The sequence below is a fragment of the Grampus griseus genome, assembly GCF_964374135.1.
Source record: "Grampus griseus genome assembly, chromosome: 11".
Classification (NCBI taxonomy): Eukaryota; Metazoa; Chordata; class Mammalia; order Artiodactyla; family Delphinidae; genus Grampus; species Grampus griseus.
This window is the reverse complement of record NC_139005.1, coordinates 95602610-95624550: the sequence shown is the minus strand read 5'-3', so window position 1 is coordinate 95624550 and position 21941 is coordinate 95602610. Positions and strand designations below refer to the sequence as shown.

The 21941-nt window shown below is 43.8% G+C and overlaps 1 protein-coding gene across 2 annotated transcripts in view; it reads right to left on the bottom strand.

Annotated features, from left to right (window-relative positions):
• Positions 1 to 4661: 4661 nt before the first annotated feature.
• Positions 4662 to 21941, bottom strand: part of XRCC6 (X-ray repair cross complementing 6) — a 29491-nt gene continuing 12211 nt past the window's right edge. For both annotated transcript variants that reach the window (XM_082665938.1, XM_082665939.1), the window contains 7 exons: positions 19850 to 20036; positions 17853 to 18021; positions 16961 to 17122; positions 14061 to 14190; positions 12778 to 12878; positions 8841 to 8954; positions 4662 to 5061 (listed from right to left, as the gene is read on the bottom strand). In XM_082665938.1, coding sequence (XP_082522064.1) covers positions 4865 to 5061; positions 8841 to 8954; positions 12778 to 12878; positions 14061 to 14190; positions 16961 to 17122; positions 17853 to 18021; positions 19850 to 20036 — 1060 coding nt within the window. In that variant the 3' untranslated portion in view covers positions 4662 to 4864. The remainder of the gene's footprint in view (positions 5062 to 8840; positions 8955 to 12777; positions 12879 to 14060; positions 14191 to 16960; positions 17123 to 17852; positions 18022 to 19849; positions 20037 to 21941) is intronic.

Genomic DNA, 21941 nt, shown 5'->3' with positions numbered 1-21941 from the left:
CCCCTAGCACCTGCAGCAGTGCCCTAACACTGATGCTCCAAAAGTGTAGAATGAATAATTCCTAAAGCCTAGACATGCAAGCAAGAAGGAAATCTAGTAATTCCATTCAGTCACCTATGAAGTAGGTTGCAAATTTTTGTGTGTAAACATTTTATTTTGGAGAGAGAATCCATTAGGCCTCAAAGGGTCCTCTGACCTCAAACACTGGTTAGGAATTTCTGTTTTAGAATAAGTTTCCTGAAACTTTTCTCAAGAGGACCTATGATTAAGGAATATTTTTACATTAACAGTAATGGTCTTGTTAAAGAGATTATTCATTCTGTAGTATTCTTAAGTACTAAACAATGCATTTCCATTATCTTTAATCCCAAACTGATGTGACAAGGAAGGCAGGGAGAGGAGCTTGTTCTAGGCACTTAGTATCCCTGGGTTCCTCTTCTCAGTGTCAGCTAAGTTACATTTTGAAAAGTCAAGAATGTGCTTTAGCAGATATATCTGCTTGAGGGAGGTGGGGGGGTATAATTGCTTGTTTTCTGAAGGAAAAAAGTTTTTTAAGTAGCAAGTCAGTATTTTCCATGATACCCTGTGGCAGCCAGCCTCCAAAATGTTCCCCAGTGACACACACAGCCACCCCCCAGAGTTCATGCCCTTCTGTGTGAATGCTCTGAGACCAGCCTACACCAACTCAGAGCTGGTCTAGCTGCAGGACTCAGTATTATGGAATGACATGTGACTTTCAAGTTTCTATAAAAGACATTGCAGCTTCTGCCTTCATGTCTTTGGATCCCCGACTGTGACAGAAATCATAGCCATGTTATAAAGACTTCTAAGCAGCCTGTGGAAAGTGCCTTGAGGCCTCTAGCCAAAAGTCAGCACCAACTACCAGCTGTAGGAAATGAGTCTATCTCATCTGTACTTGAGGGATTTTAATTCATAGAGGTGACTGAGTGATGACATGGAGAAGTTGGTACTACTGAAAGAAGAATTTATTACTTTTCCCAAGAGAAGGGTGCCAGTGTGCCATGCAGGACCACAGGGAAAACACCAGGTTTTGGTCAGGCAGCAGAAGCAGGAGCAAGGGGAAAGCTTAGGCCACAGCCTTTATTGGGGTTTCTTTGGCAAAGGCAAGGCAGGGCAGAGTAAACAGCTTAGGATTGGCTAGTTTGAACAATTCTGGTGGGCTTTGGGCTATAAGGGTGGTCTCTAGTTGCCTGGTACCCTGCCCTGATAATTTAAGGCAAGGGCAATACTGGCTTGGTGTGTGACGTAGATAAAGGAGGTGCTTGGCTTGCGTGAGAAGTATGCTCCCAAGTAAGTTTTTAACTGTCTTTAGTAACTACCTAGCCCTGGGAGGAGCAGTCTCTCCATCCATTTGTAAGGCCCCGCAGCTTATGTCAAAACATAAAATACAGAAAATAGAAAACGTGATTAATACAGCCTCCCTGCAAGTGGATCCTCCAGCCTCAGTCCAGCTTTCAGATGACAGCAGCCCTGGGCAACATCTTGAATGTAGCCTCATGATAGACTTCAAGCCAGAACCACCCAGCCTCTTCTTTCCCAAATTCCTTATCTACAAAAATGGTGAGAGAGAATATGTGGTTATTGTTGTTTTCAGGCCAACAGTTTTGGGGGTAATTTGTTACACAGCAATAGACAACTAAGGTTGGGAGGTAGATGAAGAAAAGCTGAGGCAGTCTTGTCAAAACAGCAGCAATAAATACGACCATGTCAAAATTGCTCTGGTGACAAAGAATGCCGGAAGTGCTAGCAGGGCCCACAGGTGAGAGGGTCCCAGCTGCTTGAGTACCCAGAAGTAAATTCTAGGTAGGACTGGCTTTCATATATGAGGCAGTCAGTTACAATGAAGATTACACATTCAGGGATAGTTTGGGCTCAAACCAGAAAGGCTGGATAGTCATCATAGCTGCTGGTCAAGAATAACAGGTGTGTGCTTTCCCTCCAAAACGGATTTGAGGTCGGAATTGCTGTTTGAGGGGGAGGGAGAGGAAGTGGATGACTAATCTCTCCCAGATTTCATGGTCCTGCTTTACTTTTCTTCTAATTTTTTAATAAGACATTACATCTAAACATTACAGGACTTCCCTGCCTGCCAATGCAGGGGACATGTGTTTGAGCCCTGGTCTGGGAAGATCCCATACGCTACAGAGCAACTAAGCCCGTGCACCACAACTACTGAGCCTGTGCTTTAGAGCCCCCGAGGCACAGCTACTGAGCCCGTGAGCCACAACTACTGAGTGCCACAACTACTGAGCCTGCGTGCCGCAACTATTGAAGCCCATGTGCCCAGAGCCCGTGTTCCACAATGAGAAGCCACTGCAATGAGAAGCCTGCACACCACAATGAAGAGTAGCCCCTGCTTGCTGCAACTAGAGAAAGCCCTCGTGCAGTAACGAAGACCCAACGCAGCCAAAAAATAAAAATTTAAAAAACAAAACAGGACAAAAAAAACTAAACATTAAGGGACATCCCTGGTGGCACAGTGGTTAAGACTCCACGCTCCCAGTGCATGGGACTGGGGTTTGATCCCTGGTCAGGGAACTAGATCCCACATGGATGCCACAACTAAGAGTTCACATGCCACAACTAAGGAGCCGGTGAGCTGAAACTAAGGAGCCCCCAAGCTGCAACTAAGACCCAGTGCAACCAAATAAATACTAAAAAAATTACAGATGTTCCCTCTGCATTCAGCCAGGAGGCATACGCACCTATGCACATATGCTTGTTTGGTGCAGTTTTGGCCAAACATCCGTCCGTGCTCTCCAGCTCTTGCCCCGCCCCCGCCCCCGCCGCTGGCCGCTCAGAGGCGGATGCACCTCCCTGCCCTTCCCTACCCGCGTGGCTCCTAGCCCTCGTAGCCGCGAGGTCTGCGGCGCGTATGCGCAGGCCGTTTCGTCCAATCATTGGCCGCGCGTCACCAGCACCTGCAGGAGCGAAGCGTGTTTGCAGCCAGAGAAGTTAGAAGGATAAGAGTTAGTGCCTATTGAGTACCGTGCCCATTTACGTGTTTTCTCATTTATTTTCCATATTCCACGTTATTATTCTTATTATAAATATGATGAAACTGAGGCTTGAAAATGCCAGGTAAATTGCCGGTGGTCACTTGTACGTATGTGATGGAGCCAAGATGCAAATTTACTAAATCTGACTTGTGAGTTTACAAAAGCCCAACCAGATTATGTCTGGACATGATGTTTCTCTCCTGGGGAGCTCAAGAGCAGAGAAGGCAAACATTATTAATTTACAGAGAAACTGAGATCACACAGTTGCTCTTTATCACAGACCTCAGTGGTTATTTTTCTAACATTCATATTACTGGTGCTTTGTTGGACCCTTGAACTCTTTCCTTCTCTCCATTTTGTAAATAGGAGAACAGAGGAGAAGGAGCCTACACTTGGGTAAGGTCCTGCAGGAGTGCACAGAGAAGCCTGGGACTCACTAGGTTTCCTCCTCACTAGCCAAGAAATCCAGGCTTGAAAAGAAAGGCCCAGCAGTGGTACTCATTCTTACCTTCCTACTTATGGTGACTAGCCTGATTCTAATCTACCTTTGTGGTATTAGTAACCCTCTCTAGAACCCAGAGTTTCCAAGCATGCTTCATTTAACAGGGATGGTCTTATTTCTCAACAACAAGAATGAATAAGTACTATATTAAATGGTTTTGCATTATTTTGCTGTATCCTCAAAGGCATCTCTTCTAATTGAAGAATTATTTTCCCTCTCCCCCAGATAAGGAAAGAAATCCAAACAAGAACATAACATCTCCTTTCCAAACAAAAACAAGCAAAAAGAAGTTAAAAAAAAAAACTTATAAAAATCAGAGCAAAGAATCCAAAACTGAAAAATCTCTTCCAAGAGTAATCTGACCCCTCCAACACTCACCTCATGAGATGCTCATTCTAGTTTTGAAAGACACAGGACCTACAAGCCATCCTCAGAGGATAAAAACCCTTCCATCTCCTTCCTTCTCTCAGGCTAATTCTTCAAAAGCAATAGCTGCAGGAAGAGCAGGAAAGGGGCAGGGAGGATAGAGGGATGGGAAGGGGAAGAAAACAAAGAGAGACACTCCCCTCCTCTTCCTCTTTTCCTGACACTAGGACCCTTCCTTTTTCCCTTCTCCCATCGAACCTCTCTGTATCTTCTCGAACTTCCTACAGCACCCCTGAAAATAACAGGAATAACTCATTTCACTTACACTGCAACCCAAACTCTCAGGGCAACAGAAAATGTGTATCTCTTCTTCTTATACTTGAGTGTCACATTAAGAAAATACAACATGAGGGGGGGTTGCTATTTACTCATGAAGCAAGTGGCACCAGAATTAGAATGTTGCCTCCTTATTACTTCTGAAATCTGATCTTTAGATCTTCAATATGACACATTTAAAGGAAAACAGGTGGGAGGATAGAGGATCAGGAGAATATAACCTTACTAGGGCTTGTCATTCCTAAACTATGTTCACCTGTCCTTAATTGTCACACTCTACCCTACCCTCATGGATATTCATTTTGTTTCCATTGTGATGAAATGCGTTCCCAGTGGGAGAGAAAATTAAGCTAACAGCCAATGGCATCTTTGGATGCAAAGCAGACACATCTTTCTCTTTTATACTATAGAACAATATATAGTACAAAGTTAGGGCTCTTTATTCAGACAGTAGAGTAAGGCACAGCAAAGTGAGATGGCAATGCTCTCTCCATGACAACAGAAAGTCTCATAAACAAAGTCCTTGGCTTCTGTCAGCCAGACTCTCCCTGGCTCAGGAGAAACATGTTTTAACTTGATAAAAACAAAACCAGGCCACCTGGCTGCAATGTGGAAGGGTAACTGGCTGTATGGTCTCTGGTCAGGCCTTCTGGAAGCGCTTGGTGAGCGCATCCAGCAGCTCCTGCTTCTTTGTCCCGCTCTTCAGCCCGTACACCCTGCAGGCTTCCTTCAGTGCGGGCACAGTGAGCTTACCCAGTGTGCCCTTGCTGACGTGGGCCTTCAGCTCCTCTTCAGATAACTCCACCTTGGGCCTTTTGCTTCCAGAACTTTCATCACCTGGGGAAACAGGTCAGGTGGGAGTGATTGGAAATGCTACCAGTGGGATCCCAGCTATACTGCACGGGGGCCCTCATATGATCTGGGCTGCAGTTAACCATCTTCCATAAAGCTGTGATGCCTACCTAGAACACCATGGGGAAGACAGATGTCTTGATAAGGCAGCTTCAGTTAAACACAAAAAAATGTATCATGTCTAGGAGGGAGTTAAAAGTAGTGAATCCTATCAGTTTACCCGAAACTGCTGATCACGCTGGGTGAGCAAGTCATTCCTTCCTTCCTTTCTTCATTCGAAAAGCATTTATACTTTCAAACTATACTACAAAGCTACAGTGATCAAAATAGTATGATATTGGCCCCAAAACAAGACACATAGGTCAATGAAACAGATGGAGAGCCCAGAAATGAACCCACACTTATATGGGTAATAAATCTATGACAAAGGAAGCAAGAATATACAATGGGAAAAAGACAGCCTCTTCAATAAATGGTGTTGGGAAAACTGGACAGCTACGTGCAAAAGAATCAAACTTTCTCAGACCATATTTTAAAAAAACCTCAAAATAAATTAAAGATTTTTTAAAGATTAAAAAATAAAGATTAAATGTAAGACCTGAAACCATAAAACTTCTAGACGAAAACACAGGCCGTATGCATTTTGATACTAGTCTTAGCAATATTTTTTTGGATATGTCTCCTCAGGCAAGGGAAACAAAAGAAAAAATAAACAAATGGGACTATATAAAACTAAAATGCTTTCACACAGCAAAGGAGACTATCAACAAACAAAAAGGTTGCCTACTGAATGGAAGAAGATATTTGCAAATGACGTATCAGACAAGAGATTAATATCTGAAACATGCAAAGAACTCAACATCAAAAAACAAACAACCCAATTGAAAATGGGCAGAGGACCTGAAAGTCCATTTTTCCAAAGAAGACAATACAGATGGCCAACAGCACATGAAAAGATGCTCAACATCACTAATCATCAGGGAAGTGCAAATCAAAACCACAGTGAGATATCCTTACACCTGTCAGAATGGCTATTATCAAAAAGACAACAAATAACAAGAGTGGAGAAAAGGGAACCCTCATGTACCATTGGTGGTAATGTAAATTGGTTAATGGAAAATAGTAATGGAGATTCCTCAAAAATTAAAAACAAAACTACCATACAAGCCAGCAATTCCACTTCTGGACATTTATTTGAAAAAATACAAAACACTAATTAAAAAGATACATGCACCCCTATGTTCACTGCAGCATTATTTACAACAGCCAAGATATGGATGCAACCTAAGTGCCCATAAATAGATGAACGGATAAAGAAAATGTGGTACACATATATGCAATGGAATATTAGCCATAAGAAAGAATGAAATCTCGCTATTTGTGACAACACAGATGGACCTAGAGTGCATTATACTAAGTGAAATAAGTCCGACAGAGAATAGCAAAAACTATATGATTTCACTTATATGTGGAATCTACAAAACAAAACAAATGAAAAAACATAACCAAACAGAAACAGAGTCATAGGTACAAAGAACAAATAGGTGGTTGCCAGGGCGGGCTGAGGGGAGGAGAGAAATAGGTGAGGGAGATTAAGAAGTATAAGCTTTTTTCAGTTACAAAATAAATGAGTCACAGGAATGAAATGTAAACTGTGGGGAATATAGTTAATAATTATGTAACATCTTTGTTTGGTGACACATGACAACTAGACTTATCGTAGTGATCATTTTGAAATGTATAGCAATATTGAATCACTATGCTATGTACCAGAAACTAACATTGTGTTGGAGGTCAATAATACTTCACAAACAAACAAACAAACAAACTCATTGAAAAAGGGATCAGATTTGTGGTTACCAGAAGTGGGGAGTAGGGGCAAGGAGAACTCGGTGAAGGCAGTCAAAAGGTACAAACTTCCACTTACAGAATAAAGAAGTACTAGGGATGGAATGTACAACGTGATAAAGATAATGAACACTGCTGTATGTTACATATGAAAATTGTTAGGAGAGTAAATCCTAAGAGTTCTCATCACAAGGAAGAAAAAATTTTTTTTCTATTTCTTTAATGTTGTATCTACATGAGATGCTGGATGTTCACTAAACCTAATGTGGTCATCTTTTCATGATATATGTGAGTCAAATCATTATGTTGTAGGGACTTCCCTGGTGGCGCAGTGGTTAAGAATCCGCCTGCCAATGCAGGGGACATGGGTTCGATCCCTGGTCCAGGAAGATCCCACATGCCGCAGAGCAACTAAGCCCATGCGCCACAACTACTGAAGCCCGCGCGCCTAGAGTCCGTGCTCTACAACAAGAGAAGCCACCGCAATGAGAAGCCCGTGCACAGCAATGAAAACTAGCCCCTGCTCGCCACAACTAGAGAAAGCCCGCGCAGCAACGAAGACCCAGTGCAACCAAAAATTCAAAAAATAAATTTATTTTTAAGAAAACCATTATGTTGTACACCTTAAACTTATACAATGGTGTATGTCAATTATATATCAATAAAACTGGAAACAAAACAAAACAAAAAGCATTTACAGAGCACCTTGTCAGTACCAAGGCGCCATGCTAAGTGATAAGAACATGCAGGCTGAGTGAGATAAACAAATATATAAATCACACTCATGCAGGTGTGAAAAGTTCTGACAGCACACAGGGCACTGGAGGAATCACTTCTGATGCAAAAGGGAGAAAGCGCAATGACCACAAACCTAACCTCTCATAGCTCCACTTCCTCATGGGTCTCGGGGGCAAGCAAGGCCCAAATTTGGCTTTACTTGAGCAAAGATAGTTAAAACGATTACAACCTAAGACAGAATTATTCCCAAATGCTGAGGAATTCACAACGTGCTGTCCTGAAAAATGTGAGAGTCGCAGTAAAGACATTTTGTTTGGGTCCAGCAGTAAGAAAAAGGACAGTCTAGTAGGAAAAATGGTTAAAGCCCCAAACTGGGAGTTCACAGAAAAAAAAAAGTCCAGTAAAACTACATCTTACTCATAACTGAAGAACTGCAAATCAAAACAGAATACATTTTCCCTCTATTATTTTTTTGTGAATATATAATTTTTAAAGTATATAAAGTCTACAATTGGTGAGAGTGTAGGGAAACACACCAATCCCTTCTTGGATAGGGTATAAACTATCACTTTTTCAGAGGCAAACTGGCAATTCTTATCAGAATTTAAATGCCTACACCTTGACCCAGCAATTCCACTGCTAAGAATTTATGCTGTGTAACTGCTCACACCAGTATGCAATGGTGGTTCCTGTTCACTGCAGTATATCTATCCATCAGTAAAGGTCTGGTTGGATAAATTGTGTATATCTATCCAATGAAGTACTCTGTAGCCTTATTTTTTTTTAAGTAGGTAGATATGTGAGTGTAGATATAAATACCTGCCCAATATATATAGCTGAGTAACAAAATAAACTAGAAAACAATGTGAATATTGTTTCATTTGTGCTGAAATATGTTGTGTTAGTAAATATGTAGGTTTGTATAGCAATTTCTGAAAGGACATTATCCTCTGTGATAGGACTATAAAGGCAACTTTAAAAAATAACCCACTGGGAATTCCCTGGCGGTCTAGTGGTTAGGACTCCATGAGTTCACTGCTGAGGGCCTGGGTTCAATCCCTGGTCAGTGAATTAAGATCCTGCAAGCCGCACGTGTGGCCAAAAAGAAAAACAAACAAAGCAAAACAAAACCAAAAAAACCCCAAAAACCCACTGAACGTCCACACCCAGCTCCTTACCTTGTTTTCGCTTGGGAACTTTTTCCTCAGGATTGTAATCTGGTGGGTAGACAAGTTCCTTAAACTCATCCACCAGGGAGCCCAGTCTTCTGTCCATTACTTCAACCTTGGGCACTAGAAAATAAAAACACAAGAAGAGTGGCCTGTGAAGTCACAAGCCCTGGCTTCCTGTCCAGTTCAACTCTACTGGGACCGGAGGAGAAAATACTTAGTTGCTGAGATGGGGGAGGGTCCACAAGTCAGCTGAGCTGGCCATGAATACATTTGCTCGAAGTCTAACATTTACCAAGTAGCTTTTAACAATTGTACTTAATGAGCACTTTTGACAACCAGGCACTCTCCTAAATGCTTTAAACTTATTATTTTTATTTAATCCTCCTAACAATCTCTGGGGTAGGTAAACCTGTCTTCCCGTTTTACAGAGGTGGAAATCAGAGACGTTAAATGACTTTCCTGAAGTCAAACAGCTGGGAAGCGGTAGAGTTGAGAACCGGGCTAGACCCTGTGGATTCAAACAAGAGTCTGTACCCTCAGGGCTTACAGTCCACGCGCCATAAGGAGGTGGTAAAAACACCAATGCAATAGAGCTGCACAGTGCCATGAAGAAAGGGACCGTACAGGGCACGCTGGAACACAGGAGGGGTCAGGAAGGACTCTGTGCAGCACAGTCTCGCAAGCTGAGTGTCCTTCCTCAGGCAGATACTAGTCTAAGCAGAAGGCACAGGGGTGAGAGACAGCCAGTGACACACAGCTTGCAGGCAGGGTGTGAGATGGGCAGGACCAGCAAGGAGGCTAGAAAGACAAGCATGGCGAGGTCATGGAAGCCTCGAATGCCTGCCCAGGAATTAGGCCTTATCCTAAAAGCAGTGGGGAACCTTTGAAGGTCTACAAGCAGGGGAGCGACGTGATCAGATGGACGTTTTAGATCACCCTGCCTGCCAGCTGTGTAGAGTATGAATTGACGGAAGGTGAGACAGAAGGCTGAAGCAGTGTGTGTGAGTGGGGCGGCTGGGGGGTGGCAATGGGACTGTAACTTGAGAAGTGACAGCACTGGCAGGACTTATGGACGGAATAAGAGGTGTGGGGGTGGGTGGGGGAGGAGGTGAGTGGTTGGGGTGGCAGGAACATTCCCCAAGGCAAATGCAATAGGCAAAGGAAGCTCTGGGGGAAAGATAATATTTTTATTTCCTTTCTTACAGCTGTATAGCTTGTAGAGCTTTTGCTGAGAGCTGGGTCACATCAAGGACAAGCATGATGAGATGAATATCTCATCTCCTCATGTGACCACGTTTGCCAAGTACAGAGGGGAGCTCCTGCCCTGTGGTGTATGTACCTACAAGACGGCAGAACGTCACCGTCAAACTGCGCTACCACCGTGTCAGAAGCCCCATGTTCCAGGTTACAGGAATCTCTACTAGAGCTTTGGTTCTCAACCTGGGGACTTTTAAAGAGTACTGATGCCCAGGAGATTCTTATTTAATTGGTCTGGGGTGAGGCCTAAAGAGCCAGATTTTTTTTTAAGTCCCCCAGATGAGTCTGCTGTATAGCCGAAGTTGAGAACCAATGTGCTAGAGGCAGTGGCATGTCTCAGAATCACCGGGAAGGCTTGTTAAAACACATGTTGCTGGGGACTTCCCTGGCGGTCCAGTGGTTAAGACTCTGAGCTTCCAATACAGAGGGCACGGGTTCGACCCCTGGTTGGGGAATTAAGATCTCACATGCCACACGGCATGGCCAAATACAATAAAATAAAACACACGTTGCTGGGCCTCAACCTGAGTTTCAAATTCAGCCAGCTTGGGGTAGGGCTCAAAAGGTGCATTTCTGACAAGTTCCCAGGAGATACCAGTGCTGCTGGTCCAGGGACCACACTTAGAACCACTGATGTAGCCTGATGAGGCCATGCAGGGACAAGTGAGAGGACAGAGAAAGATGGCGCCCAGGATCACCCAGCACACTTCCATGTTAGAGGAGAAAAAAGGGAAGCAGGTCCAGCAAAGAAGTCTTAGGGTCTCCACAGGCATAGGAGAAAAACCAAAACAGTATGGTGTGACAAAGCCAAAAGAAGAAAGAAAACAATTTTGAGTCTTTGATAAGGTATTTATTAAAAGAAAGCCTTATGGCTTCCCTGGTGGCACAGTGGTTGAGAGTCCGCCTGCCGATGCAGGGGACACGGGTTCGTGCCCCGGTCCGGGAAGATCCCACGTGCCGCAGAGCGGGTGGGCCCGTGAGCCATGGCCACTGAGCCTGCGCATCCAGAGCCTGTGCTCCACAATGGGAGAGGCCACAACAGTGAGAGGCCCGCATACTGGGAAAAAAAAAAAAAGAAAGCCTTATTGTGTCACAGAGAAGCAGACACATTTGATTAGAACTGAGCGAGGGATGTGAAAGAACAAAGAGTCAAAGGGGTCACATGTTTGAGCAGTAGGATACCCAGGGCCTTCAATAGATGTCACCTGGGCAGCTGGAAGCTTTGGCCAGAGCTTAGAGGAAAGGACAGGGCTGGAGATACAGGTTTGGGGGTTGTGGGCATGAGGTCATACTTAAGGCTATGGGAGTGGATAACATAACCAACAGAAAGGAGAGAAGAAAGGGCTAAAGACAGGAACCTGAGACATTTAGCTTACAAGAAACACTGCAGCAGCCAAAATTGTTTTTGAAAAATAGAAGTAGAAAGAGAAAAACAAGACTTTCTCCCAAAAAGTATAGGGCCAGAAGAGAGAATGCAAGAGGCTGGGGCGCTAGTAAGTAGAGCACACGGCTGTGGAATAAAGGAGAACAACTGTGTTCTGAGCACCTTCCCGAGTGTCAGGGCCTATATTTTGTTAACACCTTGTAAGGACAGATCATTATCCCCATTTTACCAATAAGGAAACTGGGCTTCAGTGAGATTAAGTATTGTTCCAAGGCCACGCAATTTAATAAGTGCCAGAGAGCTGGGATTCAAATCTACCTACATCGAGTGTTTCCAAAGTCTGTGTCTCTAGCCATCTTGCTAGAGACTAGGCAATTGACTTCCTGATCTGCCTAAAGGCCATAAAGGAAGAGATGGGCTGCCTCACTCAAGGGTTCTTCTTCTGCCAGGCCCAGCTGACAGTCACCACCATGACACACGTCCAACAACTCATGCTTTTAATGCTGGCGCTAGCATGAAAGAGATCAATAATAACTGGGAAGCTAAGCAGGCTGAACTAACTGTTCTGATCTTTTCAACCTCTGTCAAGAGTCTTTATTAAATCCAATCTGTTTTCCAGTGGGTATTTACTTACATTGCTAAACTTCATGCATCCTCTTATGAAGTACATGAGAGAACCACAATCCAGAAAGGGACCAGCAGAGAGCTCAGAACACCTCAGCCTGGGAGGCCAGGCAAATGTCCTCCATGCTGGGTAACGAGGTCCATTTTCTCAGGGCAGAGCACGCCGTCTGATGGAGCAGCAGTAAGGTAAGCATAGTGGTTCAGAGCAAGGGCTCTGGGCCAGACTCACTGGATTCTGCGCCGACAGCCACCGCTTACTACTTAGTGCAAATCACTCCCTTCCCTGCAAACTAGGGACAGTGACAGAACCTACCTCATAGTCACGCAGAATAAATGAGTCAACACACAGGACAACAAGGCCTGGCACACAGTAAGCACTCAATAAATGTTGCAGATTTTTGTTTTTAACTTTTACCAACATGTAGTCATGGATGGTCTACTTCAGAGGCAGGTCTCAGAAGCCTGGCACTTCCTCCTCCTCTTACTGCAGAATCGGCCAAACCCGTTCCCAGGCAATCTAAGCTGGTCTAGGGAACCTCTCAGGCAGAGATGATCTGGACCACAAGGTTGTGTACTTAGAGGGTGCTAGGAAATGCATCCATATTACTGGTCCAGAGTAAAATGGACACGAAAGCCTCCCACGAAAAGAACTTCTCAACTCAGTCACGGCCTCCTTACGTGTCAGATCCACGGCTTGTTCGGGCTCCATCAAATCCAAAGCCAAGGCCTCCATGTTCCTAAAGTGCTGCTGCAGCACTGGGTTCTCAAAGCCGTCACTTCTGTTAAAACATTAACAGTGACATGAATAAGTTAAAAAATAAAAAATTAAACATTTAAAAAATAAAATAATAAAGTTAAAAACCCAGCTGAGACAGTGAAGGCCCAAGGTCAGCTGAGAAATACACCCCAGGTAAAACAGTTGGGAATCTTATCTCTTGAATCACCTTCTCTCTTTCCAATTTTCAGTTTATTGTCCAATGCTAGGGATCCAGAAGCAAATTTTAAAGCAAAACAATACCTGCCCACCTGTCTGTCACTGGAAGCTGTGGACAGAGACAGAAACAGAGGAGGCAGGGCCAGAGGAGGTAAGTACAGAGAAAACACAACAGACGGATGGTGGGAGGTGAGGAGACAACGAACCTGAGTATTCTTTCTTCCCATACTCGATAGAACATGAAAGTAAAAACAGAAAGAATCTAGAGGCATACAGTCCTACACTTGAATCCTGGCTCCAGTTCCTTCTAGGTGGGTGAGTCTCGGCAAGCTGCCTCACTCCTCTAAGCCTCAGTTTCTTTACCTGTAAAATGGGCACCAAAACTTTCAGGGTTCTCATGAAGAATAAATGAGATACTGTTGGAGTTGTATCTAGAACAGTGCATGGCACATGGTAGAACCTTAACAATGCTTCCATTTGCCCAACAAAGGACTACACCAGGAGGTTTCCTTTGGAGAAAGAAGGTCACTTTGCCCACAGGTAGGAAGAGTTAGGGAAGTAGCCCAGAGACAAAAGACGAAATGTGAAAAAAATTACGTTTGGTGTCACCTTATGCGGGTTCTGGGAGATGGTCTATGTGCATTATATAATCATTTTTTCAACCCCATGAAAATTTACACTGGATTTACTTGCTTTTACTCACCATGTGACAACAAACAATCAAGGAGAAGGCCAACCAAGAATCTTCTCCTTACTGCTGCTTTGCGGAGCTTGTTCAACTAACCAACCTGGCTTTCTAAGCACAACACAGCAGCTCAACCACAGCAGCTCAACCTTAGCACAATTCCAGAGCCTTCAATAAAAGAACTTCCACTCTCCCTATAGCTTCTAAAGACTAATTATCTATCAGTTAATGGAAAAGGATACAATCACATTCTCTTGGTTTATGCTTAACTCAAATCTCCAGTACGACCTTCAACTCAGGAGGCAGTTCCAGAAGAAAGCCTGTGAATGACCCATCACTCACCTGTACTTGAAGCGGAGCTTCTGAACGATAGCCTTCATCTTGTCTATCTGCTCTGGGTTTGCCATGACTTTTTCAGTAAAGGGCACCTTCCGTTTGTCATCAGCATAGGGCAAGAAGATGAGCTGGAAGCCTGAAGAAGAAAGAAAAATACGTTTTCGGAGATTTGACTCAACGAAAGGTTTCAGTCACTGAGCTATCGTTTTAATTCCTTTTTTAAAAAAATTAATCTATTTTATTTTTGGCTGCATTGGGTCTTAGTTGAGGCAAGCAGGATCTTTGTTGCAGCATGGTGGGCTTCTCTCTCATTGTGGCGCACGGGCTCAGTAGTTGCGGCACACAGGCTTAGTTGCTCCGCAGCAAGTGGGATCTTAGTTCCCGGACCAGGGCTCGAACTGGTGTCCCCTGCATCGGCAGGCAGATTCTTAACCACTGTGCCACCAGGGAAGTCTCCTGAGCTGTAGTTTTTTTCTCAGCTCCAATTCACCCTTCTGCGTGCTGTGCTGCTGGAGCTAGGACCCTGCAAATCCCATTTCTCCTTTACCAGCTGATTCCCGTTAGCATCTGCCTAGCAGACTCCCTTTGGAGTCTCCAGAGGGGGACCTGAAAGGAGACTTCTTCCTTCCTTCTCAGGTACTTCCTGTTCCTGCCAGTGTCGCCCCAGCCAGCTTCCAGCCACCAGCTTTTTCCATACACCCAGAACCAGGTGGACAGTGCCCCTCCCTGGAGGGCTACATCCAACTCTGTCGGCCCCTCCTCCGAGCTTCAACCTCTCCCCTTTGCTCCCCAGTCCCCACCATGTGCTAGACGGGAAGAGGTAACGGTTACCAGCCTGACCCTGTCCAGTTGCTGACGGGCTCTAGAAAGACTGAAAAATCTAGAGACTGGAACCCACTGCTGCTGCCAGGTGAAGAGCCCTTGCTGGCAATGCCAACAGCACTGAGCAAGAGGAAGTCTCTTAGCTCTCCACGGCCCTAATGTCTCCCTCTAGCACCCACTATTGACAGAGCATCACCGAGAGCCCGCTGGCAAAGGAGAAATGGGGCTTGGAGAGCCTCTGCTTCATCAGCACAGAGCTGAGAGACAAAGCGTCAGAACTGACATAAAAGGTGTTCCTGAGCATTCACATGACCAGGGTTGGAAATATAACGCATTCAAAGACTTACTTTATAATTTTTATTAGCATGGCTAAAGAGGAAGGATGGGACTCCCTGGTGGCGCAGTGGTTAAGAATCAGCCCACCAATGCAGGGAACATGGGTTCGAGCCCTGGTCCGGGAAGATCCCACATGCCGCAGAGCAACTAAGCCCATGCGCCACAACTACTGAGCCTGCGCTCTAGAGCCCGCGCGCCACAACTACTGAAGCCCGCGTGCCTAGAGTCCGTGCTCTGCAACAAGAGAAGCCACCGCAGTGAGAAGCCCATGTACCGCAACGAAGAGTAGCCCCCGCTCACCACAACTAGAGAAAGCCCATGCGCAGCAACAAAGACCCAACACAGCCATAAATAAATAAATATTTTTTAAAAAGAAGGATGACTAGTAGTCATCTGTTGGCTGCTTTGTGCTAGGCACTTATCTGTTTATTAACTTATTTCAAATGTGAACTGACCTTGAGAGAAAGGTGTTCCAGAATTCTCATCTTTGCAGATAAGGAACATAAACAGAAAGGTTAAATTATTTGCCCAAGGGCTTCCCTGGTGGTGCAGTGGTTGAGAGTCCACCTGCCGATGCAGGGGACACGGGTTCGTGCCCCAGTCCGGGAAGATCCCACATGCTACGGAGCGGCTGGGCCCGTGAGCCATGGCTGCTGAGCCTGTGCATCTGGAGCCTGTGCTCCACAACGGGAGAGGCCACAAAAAAATAAATAAATAAAAATTAAAAAAATTATTTGCCCAAGTTGGCCAACTAACAGGTGGCAGAGAAGGGTCTAAAACAAAAGGAAGTGAGCTTTCAGACACATAAGTGTAAGACAAAGTCAAGTGTGACTTCAAAACCCACGGTCATGGGACTTCTCTGGCATCACAGTGGATAGGACTCCACACTCCCAATGCAGGGGGTCTGGGTTCCATCTCTGGTCAGGGAACTAGATCCCACATGCGTGCTGCAACTAAGAGTTCGCATGCTGCAACTAAGGAGCAGGTGAGGCGCAACTAAGGCGCCCTGAAGCCGCAACTAAGGAGCCCTGGAGCCGCAACTAAAAAGCCCTAGAGCCACAACAAAGGAGCCCACCTGCTGCAACTAAGACTCGGTGCAACCAAATAAATAAATAAATATTTTTTAAAAAAAAGGGGCTTCCCTGGTGGCGCAGTGGTTGAGAGTCCGCCTGCCGATGCAGGGGACACGGGTTCGTGTCCCGGTCCAGGAAGATCCCACATGCCGCGGAGGGGCTAGGCCCGTGAGCCACGGCCATTAAGCCTGTGCGTCCGGAGCCTGTGCTCCGCAACGGGAGAGGCCACAACAGTGAGAGGCCCACATACCACAAAAAAAAAAAAAAAAAAAAAACCCACAGTCATTCCATGATACCTCACTGCTTTGGTGTACACAAGAGATAAACCAACCATCAAATATTACAAGGGTACCAAACAATGGTTTTTAGTAAAGAATGTGTCAGCAGTGACACCGCATGAACTTATGCCAGTAACCTGCAAACAGTCCCTATGAAGTCAATTTTCAACCCTGGCTGCAGAGCTGCCTTGTACAGTTGTACATGCTGTGCACTGCACAACCATATTTGACAGACTTACCTGGCTGTTCATCAAATTCACCTGTGCAATCTTATAAACACACATTTCCCAGGCCCCACTCCTGGAGACTCTGGTTCAGCAGGTCTGAGTTGGTATCCCAGGAATGACTCCAAGGCTAAGCAAGGTTCAGAAGCACTGAAATTATCTCTTTCACATACCTGGGGGAGTCACCTGAATTTTCTGGTCATCCAGCTCCTCTTCCTGTGGCATCAAGGCCACAAAACAAGGGGGGACATTCTGGCGGGGTGTGTATCTGCACACTGCCATGACCTCCTTCTCCAGACACTTGGTGAGTAGAGCACTGAATAGGGTTGAGCTCCCTGGAAAACAAACATCCCAGGGATCTATATCCTAAAGATGTCTCCTCCTTTCTTAGCCCACGTTATAAACCTACAGTTTCTCTCACATTTTCTTAAAAGCATTTATGATACTTTGATAGCTCAGGGGTGATGGACCCAGAGGTGAGGGTAAAGTGAGGGTAGCAGAGGCATAGAAAGGAAGAGAAAGGAAAGGGCACCTCAAATACTCCATTTAGGGGTGTGAATTATTACTGTCAGTTCACTTTTACTATCATTAGGCTAATGACATAAGCCCTAGTTGCTAATGAAAACCAGTCAGGTCAGATCTGGGAGGTTCATTAGCTATAGCACAGAGGAATATAGGTCTGGACAGCACAAATAAACCCAATGGCCAAGTTCGTATCATCCTTAATCGCAACACTAGGGAAGAAGCCAGGTTTGTTTTTTCGTTTTTCCCGAACTCTTTATCTGATGCCTCAAAGAAAGAATTTCATAGCAACTAAGTTTTAAATATGCTAATTCCATATCCCCTCCTGGATATTCACAATGCTATCAGTATATTATAGTTCCTAAAGAAATCTCTTTAACTTTGTTTAGTCCCACGTTTCCAAAATTTATTTGAGCGTGAAACACTTTCAAAACACCCAGTAACACATCCTGTATAGTTTCCAGCAGCAGCCATTTAGGAATGCTGCTCGGTAAATTGCCTTCTGCGTGGCTTATTCGTTTATCCTTGGTTTATGCCCCTTACCATTTATCAGGGACTCCTCGGGGTACACGAACAGGGAGGGCCTCAGGTAATGGTGCTTCTTCAGCATTATCAAGGGCTTGAAACCGATGAGAATCAAACCTGGTTCATCAAACCGTTTAAGCTCTTCTGTTTCCTCTTTCTCTAATACAATCTGACGACTCCCATAGGTCTATAGAAGGGGAACAACGAGGGCCACATAGCGAGGATACACAGAGATGCGAAATGGTTGCCATATGACACTAGCAAGTTAAAATCAGCTTTCTTCTAAGGAGCAGGAAGAGGGCTCATCAGAGGCATCTTCCTCCTATCAACAGCAATTGACATGTATTGAGTGCCAGCCAGGCACTTTACTTTTGCCACCCAGTTTATCATCTGTAACAATCCTAGGCAGTAAATGTTAAAAACTCTGTTTTACAGATGAGTGAACTGAGGCTCTACAGTTAGTAACTTGCTCCAGAGTATACAACCGAATTGGGCTTTGAACTGTACCACATCTGTCTGGTGCTAAAGGCCATGCTCTTCAGGCATTTGTTCCTTCCCTCATTTAATGTGTACTAAACCCTCAGCATCATCCCTGACACACAAAGGATGCTCACACCTTACCTACTTATTGAGAGGACCTACGTCAGGTATTGTGCTAGGTCTCAGTGTAGGAGGCTCACACGCACACACACATACACACATACTACTTCCAAACTTTAACATTTGCATTTTGATCCTAAATATGTGATTAGTAACAGAACTTAGTAAAGGTCAAATTTGGGTTTTATAAACAAAAACAGAGCCCTTAAGACTTTTTGTAGGCACAGTTAATCAAGAAAGAAACTTAGTAACCGGAAGAGCTACTGCCTATGAATAAACCAACATGGAAAACTAGCTACTTCCAAAATGGAAGGAGAAATTTCTTGTCGTCTTCTCCTCCTGAAAAGTAGGGCAAGACACTCTGGCCTGAAATTTGTGCTCCAAAAGACATCTCGAGGGTTGAATCAAAATAATATTTAATTTTAGTCACTTAGTTGATCCTTCTAGGTCCTGAACTTAGGCAAAATCGCTCTCCCACGTTTTGCATAACTAAAAAGGAAGGATGACTCACTTGATTTTAATTTCAGATATCAAATCCTTCTATAGGGAACTACATTCAATATCCTGAGATAAACCATATGGAAAAGAATATTTAAAATGTATATATATATGTATAACAGAATCACTTTGCTGTACAGCAGAAATTAACAGAACTTTGTAAATCAACTGTACTTCAATTAAAAAAAATCCTTCTATAGATCGAACAAAGGTGAGAGGATGAGGAGAGAGAATGTTCTGCATCCTTAGTATGTCTTTCAGATTAAGAAAGGCATGAGGGGGGCTTCCCTGGTGGCGCAGTGGTTGAGAGTCCGCCTGCCAATGCAGGGGACACGGGTTCGTGCCCGGGTCCGGGAGGATACCACATGCCACGGGACCCGTAAGCCATGGCCGCTGAGCCTGCGCGTCCGGAGCCTGTGCTCCGCAGCGGGAGAGGCCACAATGGTGAGAGGCCCGCGTACCGCAAAAAAAAAAAAAAAAAAAAAAAAAAAGGCATGAGTGTATCATTTCAAGGCACAGGAAAAACTGGTTACTTTGGCAAAAAAAAAAAATCTCCCTAAAACGAGGGCACTTCACACCTAACACACTTTCTTTCCCTAGCTCATCTCCCTAGTTAACTATAAAACAATTTCTGCCACTGTACTGGAATTAGACTGTTAAGACTCAGAGTAGCATGTGCTGGCTGATCGAGGGCTGAAGTTTTCACTGACACCTCTTCCAAATACTGGCTCTAACTTTCTAGCTCCCAAGGTATTACTGATCTAGATGCCATATTCCAAAGGGTAATGACAACAACTTTCTAGCTTGGCTAGAAAGATGCACACATGAAAGTTATTTAACTAGTTAGGCTGATCATGTCTCCCCCTCCCTGTTAACTCTTCAACAGGACAAAATTCAGTAAGAAGGCAGAGACCTACCTGGGACCTCTTGGTGTCGCTAGGCAAAAGCAAACTGCCTGTATTTACATTAAATGTCCGGGTCTTGGTTTTCACTGGTTCATTTGTTTCCCGATAAAGCCTCACTGGAGAAGGTTTGAGAGCCTTCTGGACCATATTGTAAATGCCAACAGTGAGCGCTACATCTTTGTTGAGCTTAAGCTTCAACCTGAAGGAGAGAAAAATTTTTTAATTTGGACAGAAAGAGTATATTTTCCTATCTAAAATTCATTCATGGCACCCAAGCCCTGATTTGTTTTATTCTCTCCAATAACCTAAGCTTTTCGAATACAAATATAAAGCTTTTTAATAATACAATGGAGTTTGCTGTAATACATCTCAGCGTCTATATTGCACAATATTAGTCTCAAAATGTATTGTTAACTCCTTAAAATCATGATAAAGAATGTACCATAATAAAAATAATGATTTTTTTAAATAGAGCCTAGCAATTTATTAAATCACTTTACAGTTATTCTCTCATTTAATCATCATTATAATTCTATAAGTACTATATTATCTGCTGCTTCTGCTTGTCTACTATACCTTCCCTCTTATTTTAACAATGAAACCCCAATTTTTCTTAGGGAACCACCCTTGCCCCACTGCAGTTTTAGGAAAATGTTCATCCAGGTGCTATGCTTTACCCTGACCAAGAGATAGGCACATCTGGCCCAGGCTCAAGCCATCAGACTTATTCTCCTGAGAATGTGGGTCTTAAACAGTGACCAAGAAAGGACACGGTTGGAGGGGATGCTTGCTGACAGTGGTACCCCAAAGACACTGTCAATAATTTTTATTTTCTAGATCCCTGGTGCCACCCTGGTTCCTATACTACCCACCCTGTTCAGGATTTTGTTTTAATATGCTGAAATTAGTCAAGAGTCAGTTTCTGTTACTTGCTACCCAATAACCTTATTGTTGTCATTTTTACAGATGAAAACACTGAGGCTCAGGGATGCTATCTAACTTGCCCAAAGACATACAACTAATGAAAACTGGTATTCAAATTCACGTATGTTTGATTCAAAGCTCAGGTACTTTTCCTTTATAACATTTTGCTCCAGCGTATTTATATCAACATCTTAAGCACAAATAGGACCTCTTGAAAATGTGTTCTATAATAAAGACAACATGCAAAAATATTTACAATACAATACTGTGGGGAAAAAAGGCAGAACAGAAAACTAACCTGTGCTACACATTCTCTTCAAGCACACACAGAACATTCTCTAGGATAGACCATATACTGAGACACAAGACAAGTCTAAATGCATCTAAAAAAATTGAAATTGGAAATTCCCTGGTGGTCCAGTGGTTAGGACTCTGCGCGTCCACTGCAGGGGACACAGGTCAATCCCTGGTCAGGGAACTAAGATCTCACATGCTGTGCAGTGCAGCCAAAAAGAAAAAAATAAAAAGGATTGCTATCATACAAAATATGTTCTTTACCCCAAATGGAACTAAGTTAGAAATCCACAACAGAGAAAAATCTGGGAAAACCTCAAATATTTGGAAAGTAAACAATACAATTCTAAATAACCCAGGAGGTCAAAGGAGAAATCACAAGGGAAATTTAAAATGATTTTGAACTGAATGAAAGTGAAAACACAACATATCAAAAGGTATAGGATGCAGCTAAATCAGTGCTCAGAGGGAAATTTATAGCTTTAAAACCTTTACCCCAAAAGAAGAAAAGTCTTAAATTAATAACCCAGTCTTCACTGTTGTAGAATGTTTAGCAGTATTTACTTTAAAGAAGAGAACATGTTTAAACAAGTTATAGCTAGTTCAAAGGTATATTGGTTCACACAGTAGAAAGAACATTGGCTATACAAAGGTATATTGGTTCACACAGTAGAAAGAACAGAGCCCTGACTAGAAATTTTAGGTTCCTGGAGCAAGCACCTGGTAGGTATGGTACAATTTGGTAATGTATGATGTGCCCCAGAGATGAGTGTTAGTAACAGATGGGCATTAGTAATAACACCACCCATTTGATGGCTTCCTACTTTAAATCATTCCGGCTTACTAGGTGTTAAACACAGTTGTTTAAAGGCTGCTGAAGGAGAGC